Source organism: Mus caroli, chromosome 3 (genome assembly GCF_900094665.2).
Source record: "Mus caroli chromosome 3, CAROLI_EIJ_v1.1, whole genome shotgun sequence".
NCBI lineage: Eukaryota > Metazoa > Chordata > Mammalia > Rodentia > Muridae > Mus > Mus caroli.
The window spans coordinates 145,340,478-145,363,243 of record NC_034572.1 but is presented as its reverse complement, the minus strand read 5'-3'; the positions used below and the strand labels follow the sequence as shown (position 1 = coordinate 145,363,243).

The 22,766-nt window shown below is 46.0% G+C and overlaps 1 protein-coding gene across 3 annotated transcripts in view; it reads left to right on the top strand.

Annotated features, from left to right (window-relative positions):
- The first annotated feature begins 1,445 nt into the window (after nucleotides 1-1,445).
- Miga1 (mitoguardin 1) overlaps nucleotides 1,446-22,766 on the top strand; it is a 56,034-nt gene continuing 34,713 nt past the window's right edge. For 2 of the 3 annotated variants that reach the window (XM_021157265.2, XM_029475130.1), the window contains exons 1-7: nucleotides 1,446-1,516; nucleotides 3,618-3,936; nucleotides 6,333-6,510; nucleotides 8,316-8,452; nucleotides 10,284-10,410; nucleotides 11,983-12,116; nucleotides 14,953-15,076. In XM_021157265.2, the coding sequence (XP_021012924.1) occupies nucleotides 3,838-3,936; nucleotides 6,333-6,510; nucleotides 8,316-8,452; nucleotides 10,284-10,410; nucleotides 11,983-12,116; nucleotides 14,953-15,076 (799 nt within the window). In that variant the 5' untranslated portion in view covers nucleotides 1,446-1,516; nucleotides 3,618-3,837. The remainder of the gene's footprint in view (nucleotides 1,517-3,617; nucleotides 3,937-6,332; nucleotides 6,511-8,315; nucleotides 8,453-10,283; nucleotides 10,411-11,982; nucleotides 12,117-14,952; nucleotides 15,077-22,766) is intronic. The other variant, XM_029475131.1, reaches the window with a different exon arrangement.

The following is a 22,766-nucleotide window of genomic DNA, read 5'->3' as shown; positions in this document are numbered from 1 at the left end:
GTTCTGAGCTATTCTGCCCAAGGGATCTTCTTCCAGCCACAGGCCCTTGACCTTCAGTTTGAGGGTCCCCCCCCCACTTTATCTGCTCCGTATGTGTCCTCACAGCTGCTCTCTCACTGGGACCCTTGGCTGGGATTGAATGTCTACCCTTCCTATCTCCTCCGCCCAGCCAGATGCTGGCCAGCTCTTTAGTCAGAGAGAATTGGAGAGCATCTTTTTACACAGCACTGATGCAGGAGGTGAATAATGATAATGCCAGCATCCGGACTGTAACCAGATCTCTGGGCACGGAAATCAGCATCTGAATGCACAGTGCACAAGACCAAACCCCATCAGGGCAGACTCACAGAGATCTGCCCATCTCTGCCTTCTGAGGGTTGAAGGTGTGCACCAACACACAGCTCTGATGGTTGATTTTTAACCCTCAATCTAGAATACTTAATTCTTTTTTTGTTTTGTTTTTGTTTTTTTGGGGGGGATGTTTTTTGTTTGTTTGTTTGTTTGTTTGTTTGTTTGTTTGTTTTTCGAGACAGGGTTTCTCTGTGTAGCCCTGGCTGTCCTGGAACTCACTCTGTAGACCAGGCTGGCGTCAAACTCAGAAATCCACCTGCCTTTGCCTCTCGAGTTCTGGGATTAAAGACGTGTGCCACCAAGCCCGGCTCAGAATACTTAATTCTTAACTGCATTACTAGTCTTAGGTTGCTAAATTTAGTGGAAGATTAAAAAAAAAAAGAATTAAAATGCATCATTTATATATGTTCCATTCATCCTGCCTGTTACCCTCACTTACTTGAGGGCTGAGGGGCTGTGATAGAACTTGCTTGGTTGCTTGGTGGGGGAATTAATTAAAGAGCATCATATATGCTCAGCACAAACTCTACCAAGGACCTACATTTCCAGCCCAGAAATTCTTAATTTGGGATCCACGATGGGTTTCTGTGGCTCAAAAAGGTGTGCATGTGCGTCTGTGCACCTGTGTGCGGTGTGTGTTTGTAATGTTTACTTTAATAAATAATGTTTGCCTGTTTGTTTGCTTTGGTTTTTCGAGACGGGGTTTCTCTGTAGCCCTGGCTGACTTGGAACTCACTTTGTAGACCAGACTGGCCTTGAACTCAGAAATCCGCCTGCCTCTGCCTGCCTCCCAAGTGCTGGGAATAAAGGCGTGCACCACCACGCCTTAGCTCTGGCCATTTTTATAGAAAAAAAAAAAAAAAAAAAAAAAACTTCATCGTTTTAGTCAGATTCTCTGAATGGTCGTATAGTCCTAAGAAGTTACCAACTCCTCTGACAAGGTTTATAAAAAGGGCTGCCAATTCTAGACTGAGCAGCAGGCTAAGCCAGAGCCCACTGCCCTGAACAAATATGGCGGGAGCGGCCTCGCACGTAGCCCCTCACGCAGTCCGCCCGCGGCCCCTCCACTCTCCCTACCTTTGCGTCATGACCCCGGAAGAACTCCGCCTCCCGCAGCCAGAGGCTGCTAGGTGCGGGCTGCGGCTGGGAGGCGGAGGAAGCTCAGGTGCTGGCGGGCGCGGGGCAGAGCGGGCGACGGGCCGGGGCGGCGGCGGAGGCGCCGGTGCGGGCGGGGCGTGCGGGACGGGGCTGGCCGGGGACCACACCGCTCGGAGCGCGGGGCCCGCAGCGCGGAGAGAACGGGGGTGAGCGGGGACGGGGACAGCGCGGGCGGCGGGGACCTTAGCAGCTGCCTGGGTGCTGATGACGCCCGTCACGGGGCGTCTGCGGAGAAGCCGTGGCCCGCTCACCAGATTTCTTGAGCACCTGCTCTATTGGGAGCCGCCCAGACATCTTGTTTTTAGAATGATTGTTTTTATTCGGTCAGCGTCTCACCCTGTAACCCAACAGAATTGGGTCTGAGACCACGCGGGGGCTCCCGCTGGTGGTAATCCTCCTGTCTCAGCCTCCCTGGTGATGGGATTATAGGCGTGACCACTAGCCATCTTGGTTTTACACAGAGCTCACAGGCGATTATTGTTACCCGGTTATTGTCAGTAACGAATTGTCAGTATTCCATTGAAATATCTCCTCAGATAACAAGAGATGTTGTTGCATGCGTGGTCTTAGCACGGGGCAGGTGGAGGCAGGAGGATCAGAGATTCAGGACCGTTCTCCGTTACCTAGTGATTCCAGGCCTGCCTGGCCAGCATGGAACCCCTCGAGTGTATGTGTGTGTGTGTCTACGTCCTCAGAGTTTTAAGTTGTGTATATTCGCACTTCGTGTCATATAGGGTCAGTAGCAGCTCACTTCTTTCTCTTAGAGTCAGAGTTGTAGAATAGAATTTCAGGATGTTAAAAATGAAAACTCCGGTGATGACACTTAACAGACCAGTGCTTGGCATGCAAAGAGTGAAGTCATTTGCAGTGATGTTTTATGGTTTCTTTTACAAATTTGAATAGTCATAAAACTGCTTCCATGTTTATTTTCATTATACTTCGGTAAGAAACTGGAATGCCTACTGTGGAAGTTTGTCAGCTAGTGACGATCATGTTTAGATTCAGTTTCCTTGGTGATTTTCAGCAAGACAAAACGAGATATCTAGAATTCAGAAGTAAAGGTTTGTCCGGATTCTTTGAGCAAAGTGCTGTGCCAAGCTCAAATAAGCACTTTGTCACTGGTATTTTTTATTTTATTCCCTTAAATATATGAGTGTTTTGCCTGCATGTCCATGCAGCAGGTACGACAGTCCATGGAGTCCAGAGGAGGGTGTGGAATTCCTTGGAACTGGAGTTATAAATGGCTGTGAGCCACCATGCTGGTGCTGAGAATCAGCCGGTGCTCTGCACTGCCGACCCTTCTCTCTACCCTAGAGTATTTCTCAGTTATGAATGCATACAATTGTGAGTGGATTTGTACTTTATAAATGCATCTTGTGTGAGCAGCTGGGTGCACTAACAACAGAGAACTCGTAATTCTGTAGATACCCAGACTCTAAACCCGTGGTTCCATGCCCGTGGCTGGTGACCCCCTGGTAGGTCACAGGGGTCGCCTAAGACCATCCGAACACACAGATACTTACATGATGATTCCTAGCAGTGACAGAATTACAGTTATGAAGTAGCAAAGAAAATAAATAACTTTGGTTGGGGTCACCACAACCAAATATGAGGGACTGTATTGAAGGGTCGCGGCATCAGAAAGGTCGAGAACCATTGCTTTAGGACAGTTGGTTCTCCTCATGTCTCCCTCCCCCCTTTAATTCTTTTTAAGTTCACAAAGTAATGGTCTCCTCATAGACATGTGTACTTATAGGGTGTTCTCATTCATTCTGCTTGCTGGCAGAACCTATAGTTTTCTCAGGAAAATGTATGACTGAGTCTGAAGGTTAACTCTACCCTCCTTTCGTCAGTTAGCTGGCTAGTTTTGGTCAAGACTGAGTATAAGCACACCTCAAGTTCTCCTTTGCTGTCTCGGTAGGCATAATCACAGCTCCAGCTCCATTACGGTATCCTGCCTGCATAATTAACCGCAAATGTTTTATTTTTAGTTTAAATATTTAGTTTCATTTAAACATCTTTTATTATAGTTATGTATCGGCTGCTCTTGTGGGCACCCGAGGAATCAGTTCTGTCATTTTACTTTTTTTTTTTTTCTTTCTTTCCAGACAGGGTCTCAGTATGCACCTCTGTCTGGCCTGGAACTCCCCATGTAGACCACACTGACCTCAAACTCACGGAGATCTGCCTCCCAAAAACTGGAAGCAAAGGCATACAGCACCATACTCAGCAAGAGTTCAACTTTGCATCTTTCATGGATAAAGCAACCAGAAATCCCTGTGGCTGACTAATTCCTGTGTCATTGACTTAAGATTGGACAGAGGCGACATGTCAGAAGAGACAGTCAGCAGATCACAGTTCTCCTTGAAGACGTACGCAGTTAGAGTGTTTGCTCTCCCTTTGTCTTGGTATTACTCTCTCTCCCAGGTAAACATCAGAGCGAGCTGACTTTGAACAGTACCTTTATGTTGTTCAGTAATGCTTGTTCACTTGAGGCTGCTCTGTTTTGTGGTGCTAGGGATTTAACCCCATGTTTGCTAAGCAGGATTACTGCTACTTAGCTACATTCCCAGCCCCTGAGGTTTTCACACAGCACAGGGGACGCAGGTATGGTGACATATGTTGGGTTATTGGGTGCCCTGTGTCTGCTTGGGGTTCAGGGGACTGTGCTTATCCCATTCCGGCACCGCCAGCATGGGGCCCCTGCTGGTCGGTCGGGTGTCAGGCTATGTGAAGCCTCTGAACCCCACTCCGGGGGTGGGGGAGCACAGTCTGAGGTCCCGGGAACTGCCGGGACTGGCTTGGGGGTCCCCTGGCCTGCATGGAGGCTGGAGGCCACGGAGGAGCTAAGAATAGAGTGGGGGCCTGTGGGCTGGATCTAGCCCTGGAGCCAAAGGAGAAAAGAGAGGAGAGCTCTGGCTGGGTCCTGCAGGGATAGAGTCCTTGGCTTGTTCGGCAGCATTTGGCTCGGCTTGGTGGAGGCCGTGTCTGGGAGTGCTGAGAGCCCTTCTGCGAGGGATTAGACGCTCTTTAGAGAAAGAGCCATTGCTCAGTTCCATTGTTCTCCACAGTGGATCCCAATGAGAAGAGACAGTCCATGGTTTTAAGGCATTTATTGTCATGGAGGAGAGTGGCAATGAGTAAAACCGAACCCCAGTTTCTCAGGGCGGGCCTGAGGTTAAACACCTTCTGCAGGGAGGAGTGTCTGGGAAGGAGAGCTTAATTGGCTAAGCCCTTCAGGCCTTTAGGTGCCTCATTAAAATGGAGATCTGTCTTGAGGCTACTCCATCTATGGTCAGGTCCTCTGCCCGTGGAGGGGCTTGGGGCGGTGCCCTTACGTGACTGATGGCCACAGAATTATGGAGAGCTGCATCCTTGGGTCAGGAGTCTGGTGTCCAGGAACATGGCAAAACACCTGCATCCCTCAGGTTCACCCGGGTTTCCAGCCTGAGCTCGTCCAGGAACCAGGCTGCCATTCACGGTCCTGTAGACATACACCTTTAATCCTGTTCCTGGCATTTTTATATCTGGTGTACTTTCCTGTGCATAAGAATTTCAAGGCACAGTGTAGCATTGTAGCACACATTGGAATGCGCCTTTCTAAATGGAAGTAATATTCCACTGTGTGGATATGTATTTCCATCCACCTGGGAGCTGCTTGTGCTGTTTCCGTGTTTTAGCCGTCTTGAGTGATGCTTCTCTAAGCACGGAGGACTAAATAATGCTTGGATGTTTGTGCTTTTGGACATCCGGGTAATCACAGCACTCCAGGGGCAGAGGCTGGGGGTGGGGTGGGGGAAGGGGCTGAGGATATGATCTAGTTCATACTAGACCCAGATTTGACCTCCAGAATCCACATCTTAAAACAAAAAACAAAAATGAAGAAAGCCAGGCACAATGGGGAGCAGTTGGGAGGCAAAGATAAGAAGAGCCTTAGGGGGGTGCTCGTGAGCCTGGCTTGTGACTGGCTCGTCTGGCCAGGTTAGTGAGCTCCAGGTTCAGAGGTGGACATTGGAGGGTGGGGGGCGACAGCTGATGTTTTCCTCTGTCCCCAAGTGCACACACAGAGACCAAAAACACAGAGAAGAGGGAATGCCCTGCTTTCAGGTCTCTCTAGAATGATTTTTCAGAAGCAGAGTTTTTGAATCACGTTCCTTTCGTGTTTTCAGAGCTGCTGTGGTGTTTTCCACAGTCGGTGCTCTGATACATGCTATGGCCTTGGCAGTGCCAAGTTACACTTGGCAGTTACACTGTGGGGGCTCCCCTGCAAGTATATGCTCTCCTGACCTTTCCTCTCGTTCCATGGGTTGCTACTCTGTTGTTAGTATTTTTATTTTGCCTGTGCATATTATCTAGGCACCATGTGCATGCCTTGGTCTGTGGAGACCAGAAGAGGGCATTGGCCCCACCCAGCTTCTCTAATTGTCCAGATAGCAGGGTTCTAAAAACAGTTTTTGATTACTTGATGAATAAAATAACTATGCCTGTACTATTTAGAAATAAATTAACCTATATTTGATTAAAATTCCAAACATGTATCTTAAAAATGAGCCCAGCTTTAAAATCTGATTTAGCCGGGCGTGGTGGCGCACGCCTTTAGTCCCAGCACTTGGGAGGCAGAGGCAGGTGGATTTCTGAGTTCGAGGCCAGCCTGGTCTACAAAGTGAGTTCCAGGACAGTCAGGGCTATACAGAGAAACCCTGTCTTGAAAAACCAAAATAAATAAATAAATAAATAAAACCTGACTTAACTATTTCTGTAGTTAAACAGACTCACTTACATGGAGGGTTGTTTCGTTTTGCTTTTTTAACTATTTTTTCCAGATCAAATTTTCACCAGTAGCTAAGAAGCTGTTCATGGTAACTGCAGTGAGTGCTGTGTCTGTGATTTTTCTGGCCCATCACTTTAAAAGAAGACGGGGAAAACAGAAGGGCAAAGTGCTGCCCTGGGAACCCGAGCACCTCCTCCTCGAGCACACTAGGAGAGCTGCGTCAGAAAAAGGTACGCGTGCGTGCGGGAGGATCTCCAGGTTAGACCTCCTGCAAGCATCTCCAGGTTAGACCTGCCGCGTGCCAGCAAGCAAGACACCACGTGTCGTAGCTGGGGCAACGGTCTGCAAGGTCAGAAAGTAGAGAGTAGACGAGACCAACACAGGAAAGCCACGCAGAGTCCTGGGGCAAGTCCATGTACATTTAAGTATATCGATTAAAAATTGATATGTGTCAATAAACTACATAGGAAAATAAAATTGTGGAGGCTGGAAAGATGGCCCAGGTGCTATTGGGACCTGTTCTTGCAGAGTAACTGAGTTCCAGTGTCAGCATCCTATGTGGCAGTGTCGGGATCGGACCTGGCCTCAGCATCTCACTCACAGGCGCATACCCACACACAGATACACATGATTTAAAAATGATATAAAGGGCTGGAGGGATGGCTCAGCAGTTAAGAGCACTGACTGCTCTTCCAGAGGTTCTGAGTTCAATTCCCAGCAACCACATGGTGGCTCACAACCATCTGTAAAGAGATCTGATGCCCTCTTCTGGTGTATCTAAAGACAGCTACTGTGTACTCACATACATAAAATAAATAAATAAAATTTAAAAAAAAAAATGATATAAAATCTTTTTTAAAAAGCCGGGCGTGGTGGCGCACGCCTTTAATCCCAGCACTCGGGAGGCAGAGGTAGGCGGATTTCTGAGTTCGAGGCCAGCCTCGTCTACAAAGTGAGTTCCAGGACAGCCAGGGCCATACAGAGAAACCCTGTCTCGAAAAAACCAAAAAAAAAAAAAAAAAAAAAAAAATCTTTTTTAAAAAACCACAAAACTGTGGTAATACATTCACAACGTACTTTCTAAGTATTAGATAATGGATGACAATACCATTCTAAGTCATTTGTGAAACATAGTGATTATTAAATTCGTACAAATATACTGAAGTTAATTGAGTTCTCTCTCTGTTACTTTATGGTGTTTGTGATCTGTGTTCTTTACAAGAGATATGCTGAACTGTAGTGATAAAAATAATTCCCTGGGGCAGATGAGATGGCTCAGCGGGTAAAGTGCCGCCATCAGCCTGGCAGCCTGTGGTGGGAAGAGAAGGACTCTCACAAGTGTCCTCTGACCTCCACAGGCTCCCTCTAGTACACGGGCCAAACCCATACAAAGTAATGAAAAGTACTCATAACAACACTTCCTTGACCAAGCTCCATTTCTGAGTATTTTACTCTTTTTGTATTTCATGGTTTTGTGACTTAGTCATCCCACATACATAGTGAGTCACTCACTATATGTTATTTACTGAGATTTTGTTAGGTCTCAGATGAGCACTTATTTGTAGCATTTTATTTAATTTTTACATCTGTTGTATGATTGACAACTACAGTTCTATATTCTTTTCATTTATGTGTTAAAATAGTAGCATGATTAATTACCCAATGTCATGGTATGAAGAAATTATCAAGGCCATGTATCTTAAGTGTACTGGGATTTGAAACCAGAAGGGTCTGCAGTGTCACACTGAGAGGAACTAGACCTGACCTCTGCTCTCCCGCGCAGTGCATGAGCTGAACCAAGCCATTTAAGGTGGGGAAGGTGGAGTTGTGATTCAGGGAAAGATGTGCTTGTGTTTGAAACTGACGGTTTGTGAGGTAGTTGCTAATGCTCTTGCACTCATTACAGCAAGCCGTTCCAAACTGTCTCGATTAGACAGCTGAACTACAAACATTAGAGATGGATAACTTGAAATTTTGCCAGAAAGCTGTTTTGGGGGTTGCTGATGCTTTGGATGTCTGTGTGTTTGCTTCCCAGGTTCGAGTTGCTCCAGCAGTAGGCAGAATCTGACCTTGTCATTAAGCTCCACCAAGGAGAAAGGATCTCAGTGTTGCAACTACCCGAATGGAGGGCTTCTCAGCAGATACTCGGGCTCTGCCCAGAGCCTGGGCTCCGTAAGAAGACCATATGTTGTTGTTGTTGTTGTTGTTGTTGTTGTGTTTGCTTGCGTATCTCTTACTAGCTTAAGTATCACATACGTGCTGCTTTTCCTTATGGGAGAAGCTTAGGAGACAGTCTGGGTAAGTCTGTTTCCTTCCACTGCCGGTTCCAGTTGTGTTAGGTGCTGTGGTCCATTTGGTCCTGTGAGGACAGCCTTGATGTGACTCTGTTGATTCAGAGGTAGGTGCAGGCATATGTTTTCCTGGGCTGGATATGATAGCTGATGCCTGGGATTCCAACAGTTGGGAAAACGAGTCTCCTTATGTTCTCAGGCTTGCCCTGTACTCTTTGGGCTCCAGTCACTCTGCTGCTTCAGCCTCCTGAGTAGCTAGGACGGCTGAGTCATGGAGCATCACTATGCCCAGTGACAAGATCCTGGCAGAGTAGGAGCACCTAGACTGGAGGCTTGCAGACCTGCAGTTCTGTGAAGCAGAACAGGACCAAAGACCTCACCTTCTGTAACCCCGACACCCTCAGCTTCAGGCACATTTTCCCCAGTGAGCGTTAAAGCTGCTTTTCTTAGCAGAGGCAGCTGTAGGGGAGCAGTCACGCCTTTGCTCTTGCTCAGCCAGCCTTGCCACTCCTCCACTACGGCTGTGAGGCAGGCAATGAATACTTAACTGAGGATCATGACACAGAAGACAGTGAGGGTCTAGAGCCACAAAACTTGATAAATGGGGTCAAGAGAGCTGATGGCTCAGTGCTGAAGAGCAAGCACTGCTCTTGCAGAAGCCTGAGTTTGAAGCTCAGTGCCCGTGTGCAGTAACTCCTGACCACCTGCACCTCCAGCTCTGGACGATCCAACACATCCAGGCCTCCATGCAAAGCCGTACTTAGTGCAAACAGCCGGACAGACACACATGCATACACATAAATAAGGATAAAAATAAACTTCAAAAAATGAAATCTAGAGATATGGCAAGAAATGTTTTAAAATGACTTCTTTTAATTTGAGAAATTTCAGAAGTATTGATGAGAACAGTGCTGAACTCAGGACACACTCAGTCTATGATGCCAGCAGAAAGTGAGCGGAGTCACCACAGGCACACAAAGATTAGAGCTCGGGTCTCTCCAGAGAGCAGAGCTGGAGTTAGGGTCAGGTGCTAGTGGCTGGCATGGCTGGTGTGGTCAGCATTATTAGACAGGAGACATGAACAGCAGTGATGCAGATCTGCGTATCATCTAACAATGCCCAGAATCCCAAAATGCAGAGCGTCTAAGTATCTTACAGTTGGTAGAGAGAGAATTTCTAAGTGCTAACACTGGAAAGATTTATAAAATACCCATCTTACTTTTTGTGAAAATATTAATTTATATGAATTCAAAATATTGTGCTACTTGTATATTTCTAAACAATAGGACCAGAACAGTTAAAAATCACATGAGTACTAAATTTGAATATAATCAGAATTATTTCTTCAGGTAGCATTTACTGGGACTGTAATTATAGGCCATATATAAATAATTGGTAAATATACAGTACAATAGCAGATTTGGCATGGACTTCAGGAGAGTGCTTACCTAGCATGCCTGAAGCTCTGGGTTCCATCTGTAGCACTGAATAAAAACCAGGTGTGGTGGTACATACCTGTAATCCCAATCCTTGGGACAGAGGCAGAAAAACGATGAGAAATTCAAATTTATCCTTGGCTATTTAGGAGACTGTGTGTGTGTGTGTGTGTGTGTGTGTGTGTGTGTGTGTATGTCTGTCTGTCTGTACATATCTGTGTGTCTTCCTATCTGTCTAAGAGATTTTGAACTGCTCTCCATTGGCCTTCATTTCAGGTCCAGAGTGTTAACTCCTGCCATAGTTGTGCTTGTGGGAATTCTAATTCCTGGGACAAAGCAGATGATGATGACATCAGACTTGTTAACATTCCTGTGACCACACCTGAGAACTTGTACCTGATGGGTAGGCGTGGTCTCGGGTTTCCTGTGAAGGGAAGGGGAGTGAGTTGGAATGCGGGGTGCTTAGCACAAAGAACTTGCCTGGCATGCGTAGTGCCCTGGGTTTTAGCCCCAGCCTGTGGAGGATAAAAAACAGAACAAAACCACTGATTTCGTCCAGAGAGTCAACTGTAGTTTTAAGTTGGCCTGTGTCCATCTGTCTGTCCTGTATAACATCACGAGCTGTAACAGTTTCTTGAAAATAGTATGAGGTGTTAGCATAGACAGAGGCTTAAGGAAAAAGCAGTCTGTTCACTCAGAGCACTGGAGCCCGAAGTCCAAAATCATTCTTGCGCTGAAATCAAGGTGTGACTTTCCTCTTCCCAGCATCCCCTGGGCTTGTGGCCTTGTCACTCTGACCCCTCCCTTTCTCACATGCTCTTCTGTATGTCCCGTCTGCCCACACCCCTCCATTGTAATTGCACAATGGCTTCTGAGAGCATCCTGATCTTAGTCTCTTCTTCAGAGACCCCTTTTCCTTATGAAGGAATCAGGTTCCAGACACTGAGACCTGAGGTTACAGCCCAGTATGCGAACCAGCACTAAGCTGTTGATTCTTGGCTGGTTAAGTTATCAGAATCTGATTAACTTGGTCCCTTTTGCCTAGATATCATTTGTGTTCTGTATCCATAAAGTCATTAAATGGAAGAAAGTCTATGTTTCATACCTGAGTATTATTCTTGGCTTCCTGAGCATGGATGACTTGGGGGCTGCACCTGATGTGAATCTTGTCCTTCAGCATGCTTCTCTCCTCATGTTAAGCTACATTCCCTTCAGCAGACGATCATAGTTGATTGAAATGCACCCAAAAATCCAGACGTGGCCTGGACAGCAAACAGAGAAAGGAACAGCAGAAAGCTGTTGGCTCCTGAGTATTTTCCGGCTCTTGGGAACACATAGACTACATAATCTCCTGTTATCGTCACAGTGACTTCTGGGAAGCAGAACTGAACCCAGGGCACGGAGCCGCCAGTCTAACCCCTGCTTCATCACATCTTTTTGTTCTTGTTTCACTGTGTAGCTCTGGCTGCCCTGGAACTCACTCTTAAGAGAAAACTGGCCTTGAACTCAGATCCACCTGCCTCTGCCTCCCAAGGGCTGGGATTAAAGCCATGCCCCACTGCATCCTACTGGTTAATCACATCTTAATTCCACCTCACAAAATTCTCATTACCTTGCAGAGAGCAACCAGATTCTCTTGTCAGAATGCAGACCCATCGTCCCTTTAAAGTTCCTGATAGAGTCCTGCTCCCCTCTGAAATCTCCCGAGCCTGCTGCCGTTGGCTCCATTTCGTTCTGCATGCTGACCTTCCACACTTCCTCCAGGATGGCCCAGTAGGCTCTGCTTACAGCGTCCTAGGGCATCTGTCAGCTGTAGCTATAACACATTGCTCCTGCAAGCCTGTGCAGGGCATCATGCTTATCGCAGCAGCAGCCCCGGTGTGGGTTCCCCTTCTGCTTCTTGCTTGTGTTGTTGTCTTACGTGTCGAGGAAATGTGGTTGTGCTCGTTTCTAGTCACCTGCTTTTCATTTTTAGGTATGGAATTATTTGAAGAGGCGTTACGACGATGGGAACAAGCTCTGACTTTTCGAAGTAGACAGGCTGAAGATGAAGCCTGCAGCTCTGTTAAACTGGGAGCCGGAGATGCCATTGCAGAAGAAAATGTGGATGTAAGGACGGCCTGCTGAAGAGTAGGCCTCAGAATCCTGGAAGAGCCTCCTTTTCTGTGGCAGTTCTACAGTTGCTTGTTTTCCCAGTTTGGTACTGTCTTAGTCAGGGTTTCTATTCCTGCACAAACATCATGACCAAGAAGCAAGTTGGGGAGGAAAGGGTTTATTCAGCTTACACTTCCACATTGCTGTTCATCACCAAGGAAGTCAGGACTGGAACTCAAGCAGGTCAGAAAGCAGGAGCTGATGCAGAGGCCATGGAGGGATGTTCTTTACTGGCTTGCTTCCTCTGGCTTGCTCAGCCTGCTCTCTTATAGAACCAAAACTACCAGCCCAAAGATGGCACCACCCACAAGGGGACCTCCCACCCTTGATCACTAATTGAGAAAATGCCTTACAGCTGGATCTCATGGAGACATTTCCCCAACTGAAGCCCCTTTGTCTGTGATAACTCCAGCCTGTGTCAAGTTCACACAAAACTAGTACAATTGACCCCTTGTCAACTTGACACACAAACACTTCACTAGTAAGCCTCAACCCTTAGTTCTTATTCATCCCCAAGATCTAAATAACTTTAAAAGTCCCACAGTCTTTACATATTAAAAGTTCAATCCCTTTAAAATATCCAGTATCTTTTAAAATACAAAGTACTTTAAAATTCAAAGTCTCTTAACCATGGGCTTCACTAAAAAACTTCCTTCAAGAGGGAAAAATATCAGGGCACAGTCACAATCAAAAGCAAAATTCAGTCTCCAACCATCCAATGTCTGGGATCCAACTCACGATCTTCTGGGCTCCTCCAAGGGCTTGGGTCACCTCTCCAGCCATGCCCCTTGTAGCACACACGTCTTCTAGGCTCCAGCTGCCTGTACTCCACTGCTGCTGCTATTCTTGGTAGTCATCTCCTGGTACTGGCATCTCCAAAATGCTGCTGTCTTCCGCTGTAACTTGGCTTTAACAATAGCCTCTCATAGGCTCTCTTCATGGTGCTAAGCCTTTGCATGACCCCTTCAGTCCTGGGCCATCAATTGCAACTGAGGCTGCACCTTCACCAATGGCCTTTCATGGCTTCTCACAGTGCCGAGCCTCAGCTGCTCTGCATGACCCCTTCATGCCTTCAAAACCAGAACCACCTAGGTGACTCTTACACATTACCAAGTCCCACTGTAGCATGAGGTACAACCTTGGTTATCTCTGGAACACAGCCTCTGTGCTCTCAAAAAACACTTCCCAGAAGATGTCACCTCAGTGATGCTGGTCTCTTCTTAATCACCACTAATTTCTTAGCTCCAGCTAACCAGCATCAATAGTCCAAGTAATGCAAAGTTTTTGCTTTAGTAGTTCTGGTATCTTGCAGCCCCAGCTAACCAGAACCACAGAATCGTCACAATCCAAAATAGCAATGGCCCTGAAAAGAGTCTTTAATTTTCCCTCTGAAATTTCACAAGCCAGGCCTCCATTTTAATCACTGTTCTCAACATTATCTTCCAAGCTCCTACACAACATCTGACAGAGCTCTTAACACCGAATGGATCTTCTGGCCCAAAGTTCCAAAGTCCTTACCCAGTCCTCCCCAAAACATGGTCAGGCTGTCACAGGAATACCCCACTCTGCTGGTACCAATTTCTGTTTTAGGGTTTTACTGCTGTAAACAGACATCATGACCAAGGCAAGTCTTATAAAAACATTTAATTGGGGATGGCTTCAGGTTCAGAGGTTCAGTCCATTATCATCAAGGTGGGAGCATGGCAGTATCCAGGCAGGCATGGCTCAGGCAGAGCTAAGAGTTCTACATCTTCATCCAAAGGCTGCTAGTGGAAGACTGACTTCCAGGCAACTAGGGTGAGGATCTTATGCCCACACCCACAGTGATACACCCATTCCAACCAGGTCACACCTATTCCAACAAGGCCACACCTCCAAATGGTGCCACTCCCTGGTCCAAGAATATACAAAGCATCACAGGGACTAAGTGAGATGCTTTGGTTTTCATTTTGTTTTGATTTGAGAGAGTTGGTGAGAGTGATTTGGGTCACTATGTAGCCCCAGCTGGCTTGGGGCTCATATGTGACCAGGCTGGTCTGAAACCTTCAGAGATTGTCTGCCTCTGCTTCCCCAGGGCTGGGATCCTGCCCAGCACGAGGGACTTCTCTTTCTGGGCATTTCCTAGTCAAGCTTTTAAGCATATATAGTTATTATTCTATATGGATAAGTGTTTTCCATGCATGTATGTATGTGTAGCATGAGTGTGCTGGCTGCCCGCTGAGATCGGAAGAGAGTGTTGGGTCCTTTGGGGCTAGAGCTGCAAACAGTTTTGAGTTGCCACGCGGGTGCTGGGAACCAAACCCAGGTCTTCTGCCAAAGCAACAAGTGTTCTTCACTGTGGAGCCAACTCTCCAGATCCTAGCCTTCATGTTTCCTGACTTTCCGGGGCTGTGTAGAAGCAGCGGCTGCATTAACTGCTATTGTTTTTTGTAACACAGAGGTGGAACTGAGTCTTTATCAATCATTTCAAAATTTGAGAGCGTTGCTGAATCAGAGGCCAGAACAAGGAGCCCTACATCTCATTTAAAAATCCTCTAGGCAGTTCTTACACATGCTAAAGTCTGAAAACTTTTAGTCTACTTAAATAATCAGTCGGCACCATTTCTTCCTTTCTTACAAAAGCAACATGGATGGCTGAGCTCTTAGGATTAGGTACAGCTGCCCCATCTGTAATCCCCGCACCAGCCCTGTCCACACACTGAAATCATCTTTTGAAATCGGCGTGTCTGTGTTTAGCATGTTAAGATTGGATGTAAGAATTGCTATGTGTTACTGTTATTTTTCTTTGTAGGATATTATTAGTACAGAATTCATCCATAAACTTGAAGCTCTACTACAAAGAGCGTATCGTCTCCAAGAGGAGTTTGAGGCTACCCTTGGGGGGTCTGACCCTAATTCCATTGCCAATGATACTGGTAAGTAGGCGTTTTGTATGGTTTTTCTGAAACCTGTGTTCTTTTTCTTCATACATGCATATTTATTTATTTATTTATTTATCTTCAGTGTCTTAATATTCCAGGGGAAAGGTATTTGCTGTAGGTCTAACCAGTCTGGGCTCACTATGCAGACCAGGATGGCCTAGAACTCAGAGGTGGGCCTTCCTCAGCCTTTCTAACACTGAGATTAAAGGTATGAGAAGATTTCTTGAATGAGATTTGGAAGGAAGGAAGGAATGATTTACCATTGTTTCTTCCTGTAAATCATTTAAGATTGAAGTGAGGGGATGCGGGCTGGAGAGCTCAGTGGTTAAGAGGTCTTGCTGCTCTTGCAGAGAACTCAGGTTTCACTCGAGTGCCCACGGAGCAACTGACAACTCCAGTCACAGGGATCCCACGGCTGTCTTGGACTTTTTTTCCCCCTGAGACAAGGTTTTTCTGTGTAGCCCTGGTTGTCTGGAACTTGCTCTGTAGACCAGATTAGCCTCAAACTCCCCGAGATCCATTTGCCTCTGCCTCCACCTCCCGAGTACAAGAGCCCATCTTCTTATCAGTACACTGTGTTTCCTAACCACTTCTAAAACTGAGCATTATCTTTGAATAGAAAGGTTAATGATGAACTCTTTGTGGGCAGTGTGTCTGCAGAAAATCATTCACTGCAGCAGTGTAAGGAGGCCTGGAAGCCACATACTATAAAAATAAGAATTAATTCTGGGTGTGATAATTCCTTGTGAGGATCTTCCTTTCTGGGTTTGTTATTGTTTTGTTGTTTTGTTTTTTCTGTTTTTTTCAAAGCTGGGATCTAATGGGACTTGTACATGCTGCTTAGCCAGTGAGCTCTCGAGATCTACCTGTCTCCTTTCCCCTTGTGCAAGGGTTATACGCATATGTCACCACACCTGGCTTTTATGTGGGGGCTGGGGATCCAAACCCAAGCCTGCACAGCAAGCACTGGACTCCTGCCTGAGCTGTCTTCCCAGACCCCTCCCCATTTTCTTCTTTCTTTCTTTCTTTCTTTCTTTCTTTCTTTCTTTCTTTCTTTCTTTTTTTCTTTCCTTCCTTCCTTCCTTCCTTCATTTCTTTCTTAATTTATTTTTTTTAAAGATTTATTTATTTAGTGCTTGTGAGTACACTGTAGCTGTCTTCAGACACACCAGAAGAATGCATCAGATCCCATTACAGATGGTTGTGAGCCACCGTGTGGGCTGGGAATTGAACTCAGGACCTCTGGAAGAGCAGTCAGTGCTCTTAACCACTGAGCCACCTCTCCAGCACCCCCCCCTCCTGTTTTTTTTAATAATGGGAAGATTTTCTTCCTTCATATGTGTGTGGTGCAGGTGCTGGGGATCAAACCTGGATCCTCTAGAAGAGCAGCAGGCTCTCTTAGCCGCTGAGCCCTCCGTGTTTCTAAACTCTTCTCTACCGACATCTGACCCTTGGCTTAGTTACAGCAGATGTGTAACCACATTTCATGGATGGACGTTATGTTTCCTCAATGAGATGAAGGCTTGGGTCAGTTCTTTCCTAACAGCATGGACATTTCCTACCTCTGAGGGGCTTCTTGTTGACTGTGCTGTTGTCACTAGAGGGCAGCACGCCTCCTCCCCAGCCTGTGCTGTTGAGTCACTAGAGGGCAGCACGTCTCCTCCCCAGTCCAGAGAGCAGTGGCTCGTTAGTGCTGCTCTGTGCTGCTGGCTGGACTGAGCTTAACCTGAAGCATGCTTATGGCACATTTGAGAGAGACCTTGAAAGGGGTTCACAAAACACTGAATAGTAGTGAAACTTTCCCTTATTGTGGAAGCTCTTCCACTTCCTAGTGTCTAGATATTTGGGACAGTACTTATTTATATTTTCTGTTTTTCAGATTGGTAACAATCATGATTTTGTAATTGTGAAAAGGACATTTTTGAGCTAGATCTCCCTGTGTATCTAGTGCTGGCTTTGAACTTTCTTTAGCTCAAGCTGACTCAGTCTTCCAAATGCTTCAATTACAAGTGTGTGCCACAGTGTCTGGCCAGCTGTTATAATGTTTTGTTTGTTTGTTCAAGACAGGGTTTTTCTGTGTAGCACTGGCTGTTCTAGAGCTCACTCTGTAGCCCAAACTGGCCTTGAACTCATAGATCTGCTTGCCTCTGCCTACCGAGGGCTGGGGTTAAAGGCGTTAGATATTTTTAAAAAATATTTGTACTGACACATATGTGTGTACAAGTTGTATGTGTGTATGTGGGTGCATGTGCATGTGGGTGTGTGTGGGTGCGTGTGTTTGTAGGGCAGGAGCAGCATCAGGTCTAGAGCTGAAGTTAAGGCAGTGAGCCGCTTGACTGTAGAGTTGGGAAACAGATTGGGTCATCTGGATGAGAGCGAGAACATTTAGCTGCTGAAACATTTCTCCATCCTTGTTATGTGTTTTTAAAACTTTATTATAGAAAATATTGCAAAAACGTATTTCCGAATGATCAGTGGGCCAAAGCTTTTGAGTGTGGCTATAGTTGTACGTGGACACAGCTAGTGTAGTTTAGTAGTTATGAGCATAAGCTTTGGAGCAGAACAAGCTGTGCTAATATCCCGCCTCTACCCCCCTGCTACCTCCGAGGCCTTGCCTTAGACAACTTAGCTTATCTATAAGATGTAGGATTAGCCTGGAACGGCTGGAATCAGCCTGGAATGCCAGCCTGGGCGGCCAAAGCTGGAAGAGACCACAATGCCAAGGCCTGCCTGGGCTTCCATTGTAAGTTCAGGAACAGACTGGTCATCTTTGTGTTCGCTGGTCTCAGAAAGGGAAAGGAGGGCTGGTGCTGCGGCTCAGGGCAGCTTGGCTAGCAGGAGCCAGCGCCATCAGCCTGCCGTGCCCTGCTCAGCAGGTGTGAGATTCAGATTACATTAGCTTCATGAGGGATTGCAGTGTCATGGTGAAGTAGGCAGCTGCTGCCTCACGTTTCTGTTTATTATTGTATCTCTATTCCAGTTCTTTTAAAGGACTATTTATTCTAAGATGACTTTACAGTGGGGGATGGGTGTAATGTGATTATGACTTGCTTTACAATGATATTATTCAATCATATTTTTCTGGACAGTAGCATCTTTTTCTGTAAATTAATTTTATTTTTCTCATAATAATGTTTGCATTTTCTGAAAGAAGACATTCCTCCGTGTGTGAATGTCGAGTATGCGTGTGCACTTTTAGTGGGTGCAAGAGATAAATGTCATTGTCTGCCTGTATCGCTCTCTACCTTATTTTTGGAGACAGGATCTGTCACTGAATGTGGAGCTGACTTTTCTGGCTTCTCTGGTTGCCAGCTACACTCCTGGGACTTACCTATCTCTGTGCCCGGTGCCATAGTTACAGCTGTTCCTTACCCAGCTATGTAACCCATGCTGAGACTCTAAGCTCAGGTCCTCGTGATTCCACAGAAAGGACTTTACCCAGTTTGCTGTCTCTGTAGCCCCAGAAACAAGATACTTCTACTCACTCTAAAATCAATTATTAAGACAGTCACAGTAAATCTGCTTTTTCACCTACAAAAATCATTACTCTTGGTGTAGCTGAGATTGTTATCTTTCTGTGGTTGTGACCATGACATGCGTGGGAGATCAGAAACACAGTTGCCTCTGCTCCTCTTTCCTGGACATCCAGTCATCTAGACTCTGTCTGTCTCACTTCCACCACACACACGCCTGTCCTGTCCTCTGCACAGTCACGTGGGGGCCTCGGCCTCTTGTCATGTCTACACCTTGCTCCATACACAAGGCTGTCTCGGCCTTAGCTCCCAGGGTCTGAGTCTGCTTTTCCAGCCGGTGCTGCTGCCATCTCTGCTGTAATGTGGTAGAGCTGAGCAGTCTTGCCCAGACTGATTGGTTTGCTTTTGGTCTCCTTAGTGGTGGAAGTAAGGTATGAACCACAATAGCAGGCTACATAATTGAAAACTTTATTTATTACTAAGATTTTATTTTTAAAATCAACGCTGTTTGAGTTTTTGCTTTTTGATTCTCTGGCTGATACTGTGCACACTCCCACATGCTTCCAGAACCTTCCATTCTTGTGGTTTTTGCATGCAGTGAAAAAAGCTATTGCTTTCCAGAGGAGACCTTGGGTGCCTTTCTTGAACTTCAAGGTAACATTTGTTGGTCTTTGAAGCACCATGCAGTGATTTATTTATTTCTAGACTGTAACTAAATTGATAACACACACATACATACACACACACACACAAAACCATTTAAACATTTTTGTTTATTCTAAAAATTATACAATAGGGTCATTTTAGGTAGGGCTATGTGGTATGTATATATATGTGTTTGTGTGGGTGTGCGCATGTGGAAACCACAGGTCAATGTTGAATGCTCTGTAGTCTGTCTCTGCCTTGCTCTTTGTGTGTGTTAACTATATGTGTTTATACAGAGGGTGGGGTAACCATGTGTGTAACCATAGTGATGTAACCATGTGTGTAACCATGGTGATATACGGGTGCTTATGCATGCCTGCATAGAGCCAGGTCTCTCTGACCCTGGAGTTGATTACCTTAGCAAGGCTGGCTGACCAGTAAGCTGCACCCTCCCGCCTCCACCCTTCAAGCACTGCAGTTGTACATACATGTTGCTGCATGTGGCATTTTTTCTTAATACATGGGTACTCATGTTCTCATGCTTGTGTCGCAAGCCCTTTATGGACTCACACTTTATTCTTTTTATTAATTGGTTTTCTGATCCTCGGGTTTGTGGGAACCCCCAGAGAGGTTCCAGAGTCCTGTGTCCCAGAACAAGGAACAGAGACATATGGATAGTGCATGCTGTTATTATTACTAGAAAACAATACAGGACCCAGTGCAAGCACACCAGCAGGGAGGTGTTGAGTGGACAGCAGCAGACGCTGGAGAAAGGCATGGGGTTTTCGTGCTGTGTGGTGGAGACTGGAGGCTGTTTGCATAGCCTGGGCTTGCTCAGAAATGCACTGTCTATTACATGTAATCCTGTGTACAGCTTCATAGATCACATGTCTTGTTAGCGTTTTAAATCTCTACCTAGGTGTCTTAGTTAGGGTTTTACTGCTGTGAACTGACACCGTGACCAAGGCAAGTCTTATAAGGACAACATTTAATTGGGGCTGGCTTAGAGGTTCAGAGGTTCAGCCCGTTATCATCCAGAATGAGGATCTTAAAGCCCACACTCACATTGACACACCTACTCCAACAGGGCCACACCTTGTAGTAGTGCCATTCCCTGGGCCGAGCATGACACTAAGGTGGAGATGGACCTTCCCCTCATAATCAGCCTAGGACCCACCTCCTGTTTCCCTGCTAATGTGGTAATTTTAAGAAATGGAAAATATCCCAGCTTTTGAAACACTGTGTGCAATGAAGGAGGAATCATTACAATTTTGCCTCTCCTTTAGATTTAAAATATCATATGAAATGGAAGAGGTTGACAAACGTGATACACACGAAGACAAGTTAAGGACGAGAGAGGGATAAGTATCTCCTAATGAAATTTTATATGCACATCACAGAAACCTATCCCTAATATAGGGGTCTCTTTCTCTTTCTCTTTCTCTTTCTCTTTCTCTTTCTCTTTCTCTGTCTCTGTCTCTGTCTCTGTCTCTGTCTCTGTCTCTGTATCTCTCTCTCTCTCTCTCTCTCTCTGTTAAGACTGTCAATTTCCTAACTCAGGAAGTATTGCTATTTTTTCCACCACCTTTTAGATATTAGCTAAAATATTAAATCTCTCTATATGGTACTCTGGACATATTTTCTCTCCTCCCTCCCTCTCTCCCTCCCTCCTTCAGATTCTTTCTCCTGACACAGCTGCTCACAGACTTCCAACTCAGGACACATGCCTGTTCTCCTTGTATTTCTCTCCCCATTGCTGGGCATTCCAGCCTGCCTGCCTTGTTCTTCTCTCATATTCATATTCTTCTTCTCATATTCATGCTAGCAAAACTGACCCTTTCTTTCTTCCTTCCTTTCTTTCTTCCTCTCTTTCTTTCTTTCTTTCTTTCTTTCTAAAGAATTTAGTGGCTCACACATTAACTGGTTCATTTCTCCTGGCTCTTGAATGGTATCAATGTTTTTAAACTTCTTTCTTTATAAACTGCATTAATTGGACAATGTGGTGAGGCTTCCTATAACTTCCTCCTGGAGTGGAGGTCGGAAGAGAGAAAATTCCTCCTAGCCTTACCTATGCAACTATTGGACCCCTGACTCAGAGTCTAGACCAGGAAAGTAAGTTCAGGTTCTCCATAGAAGTGATGAGCTTGCAAGTCCTGGAATACAACCCGAGCTGTGACTAGTTAGTTGTAGTTACGTCTTGTTTCCTGGCTGCTTAGTGAGGATTCAGTTCTCAGTGTTAGCCACTCTACACTGCTCACAGGGAGAAGCAACTTAAAATCCAAGCAGAGAGAGTGCTTTGTAAAACAAACTTCAGTTTGGATCCCTAGCACTGATGGGTTGACATGGGCCTGTAATGTCACCTCTGGAGTGGTGGAGAAAAGCAGACGCCGAACCTCATTGGTTAGCCTTCCTAGCTGAATTTTGGAATTTCAGATTCAGTGAGAGACCCTGACTCAAAAAATAAAGTGCCCTAAACAGGATACGCAGATGACTTTCTGTAAGGCTCAAGGAGCACTACAGCAGAGAGAGGAGATTAAATGCTGCTGACAGGGCAGGACAGACCTGTCACAGTATCTCACAGCATCTGTGCTTGTTTGCAATGGGCCAGTAGGAGACTGGATGGGGACAGGTGGCAGGTGCTCGAGGGACCCTCTTTTATTCTGCTGAACTGTTGGCAACCGATTGATTCTGCTCGAGGGACAGTTATTGTGTTCCAATGTATGCCAAATGGTGAGCTCACAGGCTTCCAACCCACACAGACAGTCCTGATTAAAATCAGTGGATCATAAAACTAAAAAGGGGGTGGGGCATGCATGTGGAAGGGGACCCGTGGGATGAGGGGAGACAAAAGCAGTCAGATGCACTAGATATGTGCATGACATTGTCAAAGAACAGATGGAGTGGATAATAATCAAAAATAGAGAGTGACTTCCAAAGATACCTGACCCAACCTTCAGCCTCCACATCTAAGCTTCTATCTGTATTTTCATGCACACATGCAAACACACACTTAGGAACACACACAGCCGTGCACTCGAGCTTGCACACATACACACTTTCTCCCCCATTTCTCTGCTTAGTGAAGACAATGCAGCAGGATAGTCATGTTGGCCTCTCTTTACTCCTGTGATAAGAAAGTAGCTTTGCGTTTGTCAAGAAGGAAGGAGGGGTGCTCTCCTCCAGGGCATTCCTTCAGTTTGGTTCCTCTCCCTGCTTGATGCCAGCATTTGCAAGGCGGGGGTAGGAAGACCAAAGCCAAAGGCCAGTCTGGACTGCCTAGGGAAACTATGTCAAAAGACACAACCAAAGAAGCCTGCTTGCTGCCTTCACACAATATGGATTCCTGAGCTAGACCTGCTTTGGCTTGAGACTGTGAAACTAGTATTTCAGAATTTAGCAGATGATTTTTCTTTAAAAAGCAGGTGACTTCTACATGCATCTGAACGGATAGATAAGAAGGTGGCTTTCAGCTGGGCGTGGTGGCGCACGCCTTTAATCCCAGCACTCGGGAGGCAGAGGCAGGCGGATTTCTGAGTTCGAGGCCAGCCTGGTCTACAGAGTGAGTG